The 12,146-nt window shown below is 46.6% G+C and overlaps 1 protein-coding gene across 1 annotated transcript in view; it reads right to left on the bottom strand.

Annotated features, from left to right (window-relative positions):
• Positions 1-12,146, bottom strand: part of COL6A3 (collagen type VI alpha 3 chain) — a 75,863-nt gene that overhangs the window by 41,363 nt on the left and 22,354 nt on the right. Inside the window, exons 5-8 of the mRNA XM_027735091.2 lie at positions 11,426-11,574; positions 9,886-10,503; positions 5,535-6,137; positions 911-1,513 (exon numbers count right to left, since the gene is read on the bottom strand). Of these exons, the coding sequence (XP_027590892.2) occupies positions 911-1,513; positions 5,535-6,137; positions 9,886-10,503; positions 11,426-11,513 (1,912 nt within the window). The 5' untranslated portion in view covers positions 11,514-11,574. The remainder of the gene's footprint in view (positions 1-910; positions 1,514-5,534; positions 6,138-9,885; positions 10,504-11,425; positions 11,575-12,146) is intronic.

Below are 12,146 nucleotides of genomic sequence, written 5' to 3'. Positions count from 1 at the left end.
GGGAACCTCACTATTGACCTTACTGGGAGCAGGAAGAAGTCCTGGTTTTTTAATGCCATGAGACAGGAATGCAAGGTTCAAATCCGATCTAGTGCAGCATGGATTCAACCTCAAGCTTCTCCACGGGGAAGAAATCCTGAGAAATTTGGTATAAAATCTCTCTGCACCCAGAACATCTCTTGAAGTGCAGGGGAGACTCCCTCAAAAGACACGACCCTAGCAGTTGGATTGCCTCCAAAGTCTACTGATGTCAATGGCAAGACCAACTAAAAAGAACCCACTGGCTCCACGGGGCTTTGGATCATCTTCTAAACAGACTAAATGAAAAACAACACTGCAACATTCTCAATTACACCTCCTAGGGCTCGAGCTTAGTAAATGATAAGGAAACTGTAAATATGTTCTTAAAGGCTGAGTCTCAGTCCAACAGCATCAGGGTAGCTTTCTCTGGACATCTCCATGAACAAATGGGCTTATGTTCTTCACACTCCGAAGAAACTTCTATGTTCCTGAGCAAATACCCACCACCAATGAGTCTCAAACTGAGGAGAGACTTTAACATTCCCCATGTGTCCCATTAATAGGTTACACAAACCCTAAGTGAGGGCAAAAGCCTCTGTTGAACAATTTTAGTACCTAACTAGTAAAGCACATCTTCCACATCCAGGCCTTGGTGACAAACATGAAACGGGACAAAAATCTTCAGGAAGGGGTGATAAAGCTGTAACAACAACCACACTACAAAGTTCACCAACCTGTTCATGCACTTACTAAACGAAGAGACAACATTTAACCATGCTGGAACACGTGTTTGATGCTTTTTTTCCCCCATTATCTCCATGTGGCATAGAATAAGAGCTGACAAACGTAAAAACCATATTTCCTTAATTAGAAAAAGGCAATTAATTACCTGAGGGTGGTTCTTGGACAATCAGTCCTCCTGAGAGTGTCCGGATAGGCGACAGCACCTGAGGTAGAATGGCTTGCATGAACTGAAGGCGGAAGTCCTCTGGGTTGAACACAAAATCTCTCTCATGGGCAATTTCTTGAAGTTCTGCCAGGTCGGCGTTTCTCGACCCCACAGCGAGGGTCACTATCCGGTTCCTTTTCATCTCTGCTGCCGCTTGGTCAACAGCATCCCTGGACTTACCCCCAGTGATGAGCACCAGCATGGGGAGCACCCCCTCCTCCACCCTGCACCCAGCAGCACTGGTGAAGAAGTTGGTCCTCACGAAGTCCAGCGCTGAGCCAGTGTTGAGTGTCGTGCCACCCATGAGCTTCATCCTCCTCACGTTAGTCATCACATCCTTTCTAGTCTGGTGGGTGTTAAAATAGAACTCTGGCTTCACCGTGTCTGCGTACTGCGCCACCGCCACTTGGATCAGGTCGGGTCCAACCTCCAGCCTCTGGACAATTTTGGCAACGAAATCGCGAATTGCGTTAAAGGGGGCAGCCCCCAGAGCAGTTGAGCCATCTATCAGGAAGACTATATCCTTCTTGTTCACTTCAATAACTGCAAGTAACACATGAACATCACGTTAGCAGAAGTCTTCACCACACTCAGCATCATTTCTATATCAACAGTGCAGCAATGTTTAGAACTTCTTGTTGGCTTGAAGTACTGTTAATCTCGATACCTTTAAAAGGGTCCTGCTTTCAAAACATAATTGCTTTTTAGGTTCTAACAGAGGGCTAATAGTAAATCTGAACGTTTCCCCTTTCTAAAACACAGAAGAGCTGAAGAGTGGCAAAAATGTTGTTGTTTACGCACTTTAATATTAAAATGTCTGTACATGTCAAAGCAAAGGATGAAAGTCAAACAGTGAAGAGAAATCTTGGCATTTAGCTGGCATAGGAGATAAAATAAGCAGCTGATGCTCCCTCTATCTGCAGTGAAACCATCTGAATCATGCTTCAGCATCTCAAAAGGATTAGTTTCAAAGACCAATGACACAAGTAAAGAATGGTCTCCATTTAACATACCTGATTTCGGGTCTTCAAATCCTACATTTTATTCCTTGTCTAACAAAAACAAGTTAGGATTTTTCTTGGTACAGCTAGCCCAATCATGGAAGAGCATTCCAGTGCCCTGGCTAAGTTTGAAGGAGGATAATTAGGGAGGAAAAAACCCCTGTTGTGCAGCATTAGAACCAAAGCATCATCATATTTAACACGGTAAATATATTTTAAAAAAGGTAAATATTAGCAAGACCAATATCATTATGATAAGAGCATTCTACATGATCATCACGGGGCCTAATCTTAATACCATCTTTTAGATGACCCCACTCACATCATCATGTCCCTGATTTCGTGCCATTGATGTTAAAGAGGAAACCCTGTGCTGCTTCCGAGTTATGCTGAGCACTATGACTCATTGTGTTATGGACCTGGGGGGTCCTCAAATCACCTACCCACCTAAGAGCTCCTGAGATGGAGTCAATATGCAAGGAGGCAGGTCCATCACCTCCCAGCCTCACTGCTATGACCAGTACAGAGCCTGGGGGAAGAGGAGACCTGGCATGTTTGGGACCTCACAGCCCTCAGGGTAAGCGGTAGCAAACACTGCCTTGCCCTGTCTGGATGCAGAAGGGCAGCCCCTCAGCCTGTCAGGGCTCCACTGCCTGGAGGCTGTTTACTTTGGATTTCATCAGAGAACAAAGCTTTGGCTGCAGTCCTCCTTGGCCACACACCAGCTGGCCACGGACAGCAGTGCTCCCAAAGGCTGGTGGCTGTCAGGTTTCTCAGCAGGGGTGGGTGCCTGAGGCTGGGCTACCCTAAGGAGTGATTTAGAGCTGGCATGAGCCCTGTGATTCGGCTGCCCCTCTGCCCTCAGACCCCGAGAGACCTGCCTCCACCAGCAAGCCTGAGCCTTTGCAAAAGCCTCTCCCAGAGTCATGCTGGAAAGAGTTTCATTAAGGACCAATTATCAAAAAATGAAGTTTAAAATTGCCCACCGTGGTGCTGCCAGACACAAAATGATAAGAACAAGCCTGAAGTGATTGTGGTGGTGCCCTCCCTGAGCCACAGCCTCATGTGAGTTGTCAGTGAGCTGCATTTGGCTGCCCAGGCTGTCAGAACAGAGCTACTCACAAAGCAATGAGCATTTGTTTCTATGATCCCTTTCCCAGAGCCGTGACTTCCGACATTCATCCCTCCAGCCAGGTTTTTTTCCTCATCAGTTACTCCAAGGAGGAGAGGGCTGAAAACAGCAAACTTTTCAAATTGATAACAAGGGTTGAAATCTCTGCTTTGCATCACCCAGAAGAGAGTCCAAAGCATGTCCTTAGCTTGTCAGCAGCTAGAAACCCAAAAATGGAGACCCTGGAAGCTTTTGACTTTATATAGAGGTTTGGGGAAAACATCAAAGGGGCTTTAGAAAGATCTGGGAGGCCAGGAAGGAAGAGCTCCCTCCACTACTCATTCCTCTTGCAGGTCTCAAATCCTGCACTGTGATTCCTTAGAGGAATGCAAGAACCAAAACCAAAACCCAGAGGAAGAAACAACATATGATGTTAATGTCAGTGGATACAATTAGAGCAAAAGCCTTTAAGCAAGGCTGTACACATCTCCTAGTGTTTAATCCAAAGCTCTGTAAAGTTGATGGCAAGTCTCCCAAGAATTTCAAAGGATTTGGGATCAAAGCATTGCATCTGTGACTCCAAAAGCTGGGAATGTAAGAGGGTGTCAGCATCAAAGCCAGCCCTGCATAGTTCCCCCCTCATTGCCATCTCAGCTACCTTTGGTGAAGCACCTCATCTAATTTAATCATCCAGGCTCCCCCAGCAGTTGAAGGACGGAGGAGAAGAGAGGCAGAAAGCCACTTTGAGGTACCCATTTATCCCAGGAGGATGAGTGTACAGCCAGAGAGCTTAAGTGAAGCGAGGTGACTTTAGTATTTCACAGGAACACGTGGCACCCCAGTGGGTTTGGCACCCACTTCAGGCTGTGGCGTCTCCCAGACCAGTGTTTTACGCTCCAGGCTTCCAAGATGCTGATGCAAACCAAGCAGAGCAGTCAAAATTGATTTCCATGGTTGCTAGAGATAGGAGATTCCCTAAAGCTCCTTTGAAAATAGCAACTCCTCCATTTAGCATATCCATCTCTGTGTAATTGCACGAGCCAGTGCTGCTGTAGCACCTCCCACGAATGAGCTGGCATTCTCAGGGAGAAATAGGCAAGGGCAGATGAAACCAAACGTACCCACATTTTTAATCTCGCCATTCAAACTGTTAAAAAGCAGAGGGGAGGAAAGAGAGGTTTGCAGGGGTCCTGGCGTGCACATTTTAGCTAGACATGCTGACTTCATCTTACTTAGCTAAATATGGTGCTTGTAGGATGCTACAAGAAAAAGCTCTTTATGTTCTTTCCTGGAATAATCGAGCCAAGGTCATAAAGTGATCTTTTAGGCAAATTCCTCCCTTTGATTTGAGCCATGGGACAGCAATCATGTTTAGACACAGATCAGTGAAGACATCTGGAATGCAGTTTTATATGTCAACATACATCATGAGGAACAGTGTGTACAGAACTCCAGACTGGCAACGGGATCCCAAAAGTGTTGTTTGCATTAAGCATCCTGTTAATGAAGTGCAGAAACTCCAGCCTGGCCCTTTCCAGGGGCCTCTGAAATATGACATATTGTGTCTTTCATAAAACCTCTCCATCAGTGAATTCAAACTAGTCCTAAGCCCAGAAGGTGAGAAACTCGTAATCACCTACTTGCTCAGTAAATCCAGGTATTCTTTATTCTACTGCACCCAACCTAATGCTAGTCCAGAAATAACGTCAATGGGGCTTAAGGGTGACAAAGTGACCTAAGTGGAACATTGACACCTGCATTTTGATGTCCCGTGGCCTTGTGGAAACCCGTAAACTTTCTCAGCTAATGGATCAAAGGGAAATGTATGTCAGCCAGGTAGAGATTTCACTTCAGAAGCACTAAGGGCTGCTTGCCTTTTAACACAGTTAACAACGCAGGAATTTCACCCTTTTCCCAAGGACAGCCCACAGCTCCCATGAGGTATGGAATTTTACTGTTTTAGCAAGCTGATAACTTCAGTGTTGGTAAACAGGGATCCACTAACATCCCTGTTAGCTTCCCCAGCCACATTTTATTCTCGTGACACTTTCAACTGACATACAATGTAAGCTCACATGACATAAATGTTTCACAACTGACAGTGCTGCAGTGTTTATTCCCATGGTGTTTAGATACCCCAATAAGGATTATATGAGCCTTTTTACTCTTTTTTTATACTCCGTTTCTGTCCTTTAAAACACCATTTCATGTGATTTATTGCAACAAAACCTCATGTTTTTTGAAAGATAACCCACTGGTCCAACGAGTTTCTGCACATTAGCCACAGGACTATTTGTCTTTCCCATGGTTTGTCCATAACCAGAGCAGAGAGATGAATTGGAAAAAAAAAATTCTTTAGATAATCAAAGAGCTAAATATGTTTGCAAAGTGCGCAAAAGCTCATTCATTCATCGATTCACGGAAATGCAATGGTCTAGAAAGACATACATACCTTCAGTCACAATGGTTGGGGCCGCTAACAAAATGAGTCTTTGGGCCACTCCAACAATGTTGGGCAGTAATAATTCTCGAAGAGCATCAAGGTTACGGATATCCAGGGCAGTATATGCGAAGCTTCCATCAGTAGCAATCTGCTGCAGCTCTGCACTGTCAGCATTCAGGACCCCAATGCTAAACGAAAACACACCAGCTTGCTTCACCGCTAACAAGCCCTCTCGGATATCATCACTAGACTCTCCACCACTTATCAGCACTAAAATCTGAGGCACCGCTTCCTCTATCCTGCTGCCTCCCGCCTGGGTGAAGAGGTTCTCCACCACAAACTCCAGTGCTGCACCGGTGTTCGCTTCCTCGCCACCGCGGAAGCCGAGTGCCTTCACGGCATCCAGAACATCCGCTTTTGTGGAGTAGCTGTTCAAAGCGAACTCGGTTCTGGGTTGATCACTATACTGCACCACCCCAATGTGTATCTGCTGAACTCCAACTCTGAGGCTTTCAATCAAATTTACAAGGAAATCACGTATGGCTTGAAAATTGACACTTCCGATGTTGTTTGATCCATCAATAAGGAAAATAAGGTCAGCAGATTCTTGAGCTTTAAAAAAAAGAAATGCAAAAGGTGAAAGCATTAAAATGGGTGATTACATGCGGTTGTACAGTGTTCTGACATGTTTCTTGGAAAACCAGTAAGAAACACAAAAATGAGAAAACAAAACACGTGATCACTGAGGAGGTGACGTTTGCCTCTTAGTTCTGCATTCTGATTGAATACGGGCTCCCAGCCCCTTCCCAGTAGCATCCACGACCCATCAAGAGAGGGCTTCAGGGGACACAACCTGAGCCAGTGGCTGTACTTACACAGGGGTCAGCAGTGCTGGCACACAAGGAGAAAACTTGGCAAAATAAAAATTTGGGAAACCAAGATCCATTCCACCAGTACTGTCCAAATGTTTAGACAGAGCCACAAGAAAAAGGTGGATTTTGGTGGCAATTCACACCAAAGATGGCAGGTGAGGACAGTAATATTCACTGGGAGTTTTATCATCGCAGTCTCTTATTTTTTGGAAGCTAAACAGCCAGGATTTACTGGATTCATGGAACATTTCAGCCTCTCTGTCACAATTCTGCTCTTTTCTGGTTAAACACAGCGGCTGAATATACTGGCTTCTCTCACCATGAAGGAGTATTATTTGAAATGCATTTGTTACAAACAATTGAAAAGGTTTTGGTTGCTTTTCTTGCACTGTAACTCTTTGACCAGCTGCCAGCATCCAACCGGTGTTATTTGTCCAGCAAGGTGGACCCACACAATTCTCAACCCGGGCCATGCAAAAATTGTCTCACTTTAAATATTATGCACAAGGATGGATTGATTATTGCTAGAGGAGTCTGGTCTGATATCTGGTCCTATGGACTCTGGATATTCAATCAAAGAATGCAGAATCAGGTTAAAAAAGGGTGATGAGATCAGTCATGACACAATTATCCAACTCTATTTGTTGTGACCATACCCAGACGATCACAAGCATTTGCTGAGAATATACACACACCAAACAGAGCTTGTATATGGCATGAACATGGTGCTGAGGGGGAGCATTTCTGCTGTGAGACTTACCAAAGCAGACCCAAAATGCCCTGGTGTCTGCCCTTACTCCTTTTGCTCAACTAATTTTACCATCAACATCACCAAGAGCTGTATGCATGGAAAAAAGAAGGGGTGAAGAACACCCCTAAAGCGTGGTTGGATATTTCCATGCTATTGGATCTCCAATCTTGTGAAGAACTCAAATTTCAGACTATTTGCAAATGAATGACAAGCAGCATTTAGAAATATCAATCAGCTCTCAACTTCTGAAAGCCAAAGGTGAAACCAGTAGAAAAACTGACATGCAGTTTGGCAGGGCCAGGAATAAACCTCAGGTCTTTGCTATTAACCAGCAGTGTCGATAATTTATTTGTTTGTTTATTTATTGCCTGTTTGATCGTTCTTCTGTAAATGTTTTCATACACTGCAATGCCCTCCAGAGATTCAAATAATGCTGCAATTCCAGCAACAAGGATTCCAGGGCACCATCACTCCCCTGGGTCAACTCAGTAGTTGGCTTGGAGAACTTCAACAGGGTTCAGCAAAGAGCTCCAGGATTTATTTCTCCCTGGAGACAAAATTTAGGGGTGCTTAGGTCTGTCTTTACTGTGCCATTATCAGTTGGGACGTACACGTCCTACTTCATCATACAAATGAAAGGGAAATCTCAAAGTGGTTGTGCCCAGGGCTGCTTATCTCTTTTGAGGAGCAAGATTTCAGCCACTAATGGGAGCCATCACACCAGCTCCCACCAGAGAGAAAATAGATATGAAACAGATGCGTTGGATAATTTGTCATCACTGTAAAAAAACCTTGTATTTCAGTGCACATTTATGGAACAAGCCGGTGTGGAGAACAAATAAAAGCATGCTGGTTACACAACTAAGCAAGGAAGGTCAGGTGAGACAGACAGCTCAGCTTTAACAAATCCATCAGGGCAAACTCGGGGCTGACTGTTGTACTTACATGAGTCAGCTCTGGGGACTGCCACAGACCAACGCTTTTGGTTCTCTCTACAGGAACCACTGCGGGACTGGGATTTTATTACATTTCCACTTCCTCTTAGGGCTCATTTCTAACTTAAAACATCCATGGCGCTTTTATGCGTGTTATTGCCACGTGGAGTTATCAGCTCAGTAAAGGACTTCTTGAACTCTTATGCAAACAGTTATTTGTACCATGCTTTTCAATCTACTGTCATCCAAGGTTTAGGACCTGTAACAACTTTTCCCATATTTAGTGATACTCTGTGTATTGCCCATGGAAGTCACACAGGGGTAAAACTACAATAGTAGGATTTTTTGATTTTGTGTTATAGGATGGGAAGGAAATACTTGCAAAAAATATCTTTGAGTAGAAACAAACTTGGAAATTCATTATATACTCGAAGTAGGATTTTGGCTCTAATGCTTTTAAAGAAATGTCTGTGACTTCACACTGTGGGGTTACCTGCTGGCATGGCCCAGAGGAGGACAGCCAGCTGCCACAGACCAATTCCTTATGGATTTCAGAAAGGAATCACTGGGGTCCTTCATGGCGAAGATGCTCAACAGCTGCTGCAGTGCTGTCATCAAGTTGGGTGTAACATCCATTTTCCATGTATATTGGTATCATTTTCTTAGCATTGGTGAGCCTTTTGTCATCTTTCTGGGGCAGCTACTCCCCTGTGGCTTTCACGTGGCCTGGATAGTTGCCCTGTCAAGCGCTTTGCACAATAAAAACACACATGAGCACAGCCTTTTGGTGTTGCTCGGTGTCATGCAGAGATGGAGAGCACCCAGTGGGGCTGGCGTGAGGGTTAATAGGCAAGACAACACAGGGAGATTAATGTTACGCTGCCTCATCACGCTCCCGTTGCCTTATGTCACCCCACAAGCTATTGACCTTCAGATGGAGTCTCAGGAATAAAAAGAAAGGTTTGATCTCCAGGACTTCTGTTTTGAAACACAACAAAGCTGCTCAGAAGGCCCTTCCCATGCTGGAATTTCATAAACAGAGGAGGGACAGAGGGAGACTGTCTCATTTTTTTTCCATGAAAACTGGCCCTGTCTTGTGGTCAGTGCAGATCCGTTGGAGCCAACGTGGCCTGGAGGGAGGTTTCAGTTATGGGAAGGGTCCAGCACTGCAGCAGGTGGAAGCCAGTGCCTTGCAGAGAAGGCATTCCCATGACTCTCCAACCACACACCTTCTCCAAGTGCATGAGGAGAGGGGCTAAGGGCCAGCTCAGGGTTGGGGCTTTCAGCAGAGAAGTTCTCCACCCAACTTCTTTTGCTGTCTTCAGCCAAGAATGTGACTTTCTGGAGTGGCACATTGCCTGTCTCCCCCCCACTAGCTGCAAGGTGACATCCTGCATGGTATCCCCGCAATCAGCAGGGACCTTACTGGTCCCCAGAGGGTTTTCAGTCAGGGTCACCATCAGGTCTGGTGTGTTCATTCCCTATTTCCCTGCCTTTGGTGTGAATAGCATGGGGCAATTTAATAACTCTGCAGAGCTCCTTGCATTTGCATTTCCATACCATGGGGGCCAAAGGACGGGCACAACGTGCTGCTGCTCATCCAAGGACTCCTGTGCTAACTCCCAGCAGCTCTGGCAAGGATGCCAGCTTGGTCTGCAAACAATGGCACGCTCGGTAGCTGCGAACACTGGGCCACGTGCTTCAAACCTTTATTTTTAAACCTCTGAACGTCCATCTCAGTCTTGCCCCTACAAAGGCTTCAAACAGCACAATGCCAGCAGATGCCACCAGCCAGCCATTACCTGTGATGTCTTTAACCAGTCCTTTGGCCCCAGCCTTTTCTGGAGTCATGGATGAGCGGACACTCGCCACTAAGTCCCCAACTATGCCGTGGAGAGCAGTAAAATTCTCTAGGTTGAAACGGTGCGTATCGAAGCGTTCGCTCTCTATTTCCTTTAGCTGCCCTTCCACTGCATCCTGCACGCCGACCGCAAACACGTTTACACGGGCCGATTTAAGGACAGATGATGGCAGAGCCACATCATCCCGGGGCCGTCCGTCCGTTAACACTATAATAACCTGGGGGACGCCTTCACTGGCTCTGCTTCCAGCAGCTTTAGTGAGATGGTTCTCGATTAGGTACTCTAATCCTTTTCCAGGCTTGGTGCCTCCCCCCGCGTAAGACATGTTGGCAATATGGGACAGGACGTCTCGGGTAGAGGGGTAGGTATTTAACTGGAACTCTGTGTGGGGGTTTCCGCTGAACTGGACCAGGGCAAAGCGAAAATCATTTCCTCCCACATCTAAAGCTTTTACAACATCATACAGAAACTCTCGAACAAGTTGGAAATGTTCCTTCCCAACGCTCCAGGAGGAATCCACTAGAAATATTATATCAGCCACGGCAACGGTTTTGACAGCTTTAAAAAAACAGATGGAGGTTTAGGATTTTCTACGATCAGCACAAGCGCGCCTCCTCCACCTCCTCCTCCTCACCCAAACAACCAACAAACAACCAACAGCCCCTTCCGCACGGTGACAGTGAAGCTGAGCTTCCCCTCATCGCCCGCAGCAAAACGAGAAGCGCTGGAGAACAACCAGGCAGCCTCAGCACCTGACACTGCAGTGCTGGGGGACAGGAGGGGACAGCATGCGACCTACCCTTCCCAGGGAGGGGGAGCTGAGGTGCTTCTCCCCTCCCCTCACAGGTTTGGACACCAGCCCTGAGCCAGACAAAGACGCTGGCAGCTCCACGTGCGAATTTAGGCTCATTCCATTTCTAGCTGCCCATGGTCTCCTGCACGTTTTTTGCTGACTCGGGGCTTTGCTGGCTCTGTGGTGGTTCTCAGGGAAGGAAGGGTTCCTTGGTTTAAGCAGTCTGGGTGCTGGCATGAGTTTTCCATATTTTTCCTGCTGTTAACACCCCCCGCAGTGACACCAGCTCTGGTCCCAAAGGCACCAGCACCTCCTCTTAAAGCAGCCTCCCTGCAGGTCAGTGGCAGTGCTCTTCTCACTGCTAAAAGCCCTCCTACACATGCAAGGAGGGCAGAACAGCTCTGCCCACATGAAAACCCTCTCGGGGCCGCCCTGGGTGCACACCCCACAGCCCAGTCCCCCGCAGAGCATCCTCAAAGGCACGGCACGGGCCAGCGACATGCTCGGGAGGGCACCGTGCGCGCTGGCAAGGTCTGGGTCCCCAGGGACCCTCAGCGAGGTGGGAGCTGCGGAGCAGAAGGTCATCAATCCACGACATACCATCGACATGCATGCCAAGAAACAAACAGGGTGAGCTAGTGGCTCGTTTGTACAGGGCCAAAGTCAGGGGAAGCAGTCTGGTCTTACCTGCCTGCTGCTGGGCACGAACCGAGCAAAATCCTGGGAGCAGGAGACAGAACATTGCCACAAAGGGCAAATGTCGGTGTTTCCTCATTTTGGTCTTTTATCTGAGCTTTCCTTTTATTCTCTTTGTTTCAAAGTACCCAGTGTGAGACCTAAGGGAGAAAAACGGGGAGAGTGAGAAACAGCAGCAGTGCTGGCCAGGCACGGATGAGGTATGAGATAGAAAAGCCGAAACCATGTGGTCTTACAAGGCTTTTGTGGCATTTTGGCAGGAAAGAAAATATTTTACTGCTGGACAGTCTGCTTCGTAGCAAGCAACCCTTTGCAAGAGGAATCCTCACTCACATAATTGACATTTAATCACCCCTGTGGACTGAGATGACTTTCCTCTTGCCAGTGCTGTCCCAGGTAATACCCAATACACGGGAAATTGCTGAGCCTACATTTCTACCATCAAAATATGTCATTGCCTCTCACCTGCCCTTCTCACCCACGGATGACCAGCTGAAACATCTTGGCCAAGATGTTCCCTCTTGCTGTTGCCATTTCTTATTTTATTTTTTCTAAACACCACAGCAATTGCCCTGAACCTCTCGCTTAGCCTCAGCTCACCTTTTCAGCTGTCCCAAATGTACAAATGGAAATTTAAATACTCCAGACCCAACTGAACCACATGATCTGGCTGTACAGCAAAAAGGCCTTGGACTCCCCCAGGCTCACAGCC

Source organism: Pipra filicauda, unplaced genomic scaffold (genome assembly GCF_003945595.2).
Source record: "Pipra filicauda isolate LSUMZ 115617 unplaced genomic scaffold, ASM394559v2 scaffold282_size1924045_pilon, whole genome shotgun sequence".
Taxonomy (NCBI): Eukaryota; Metazoa; Chordata; class Aves; order Passeriformes; family Pipridae; genus Pipra; species Pipra filicauda.
The sequence above is the reverse complement of the archived record's forward strand: the minus strand, read 5'-3'. Positions and strand labels throughout refer to the sequence as shown.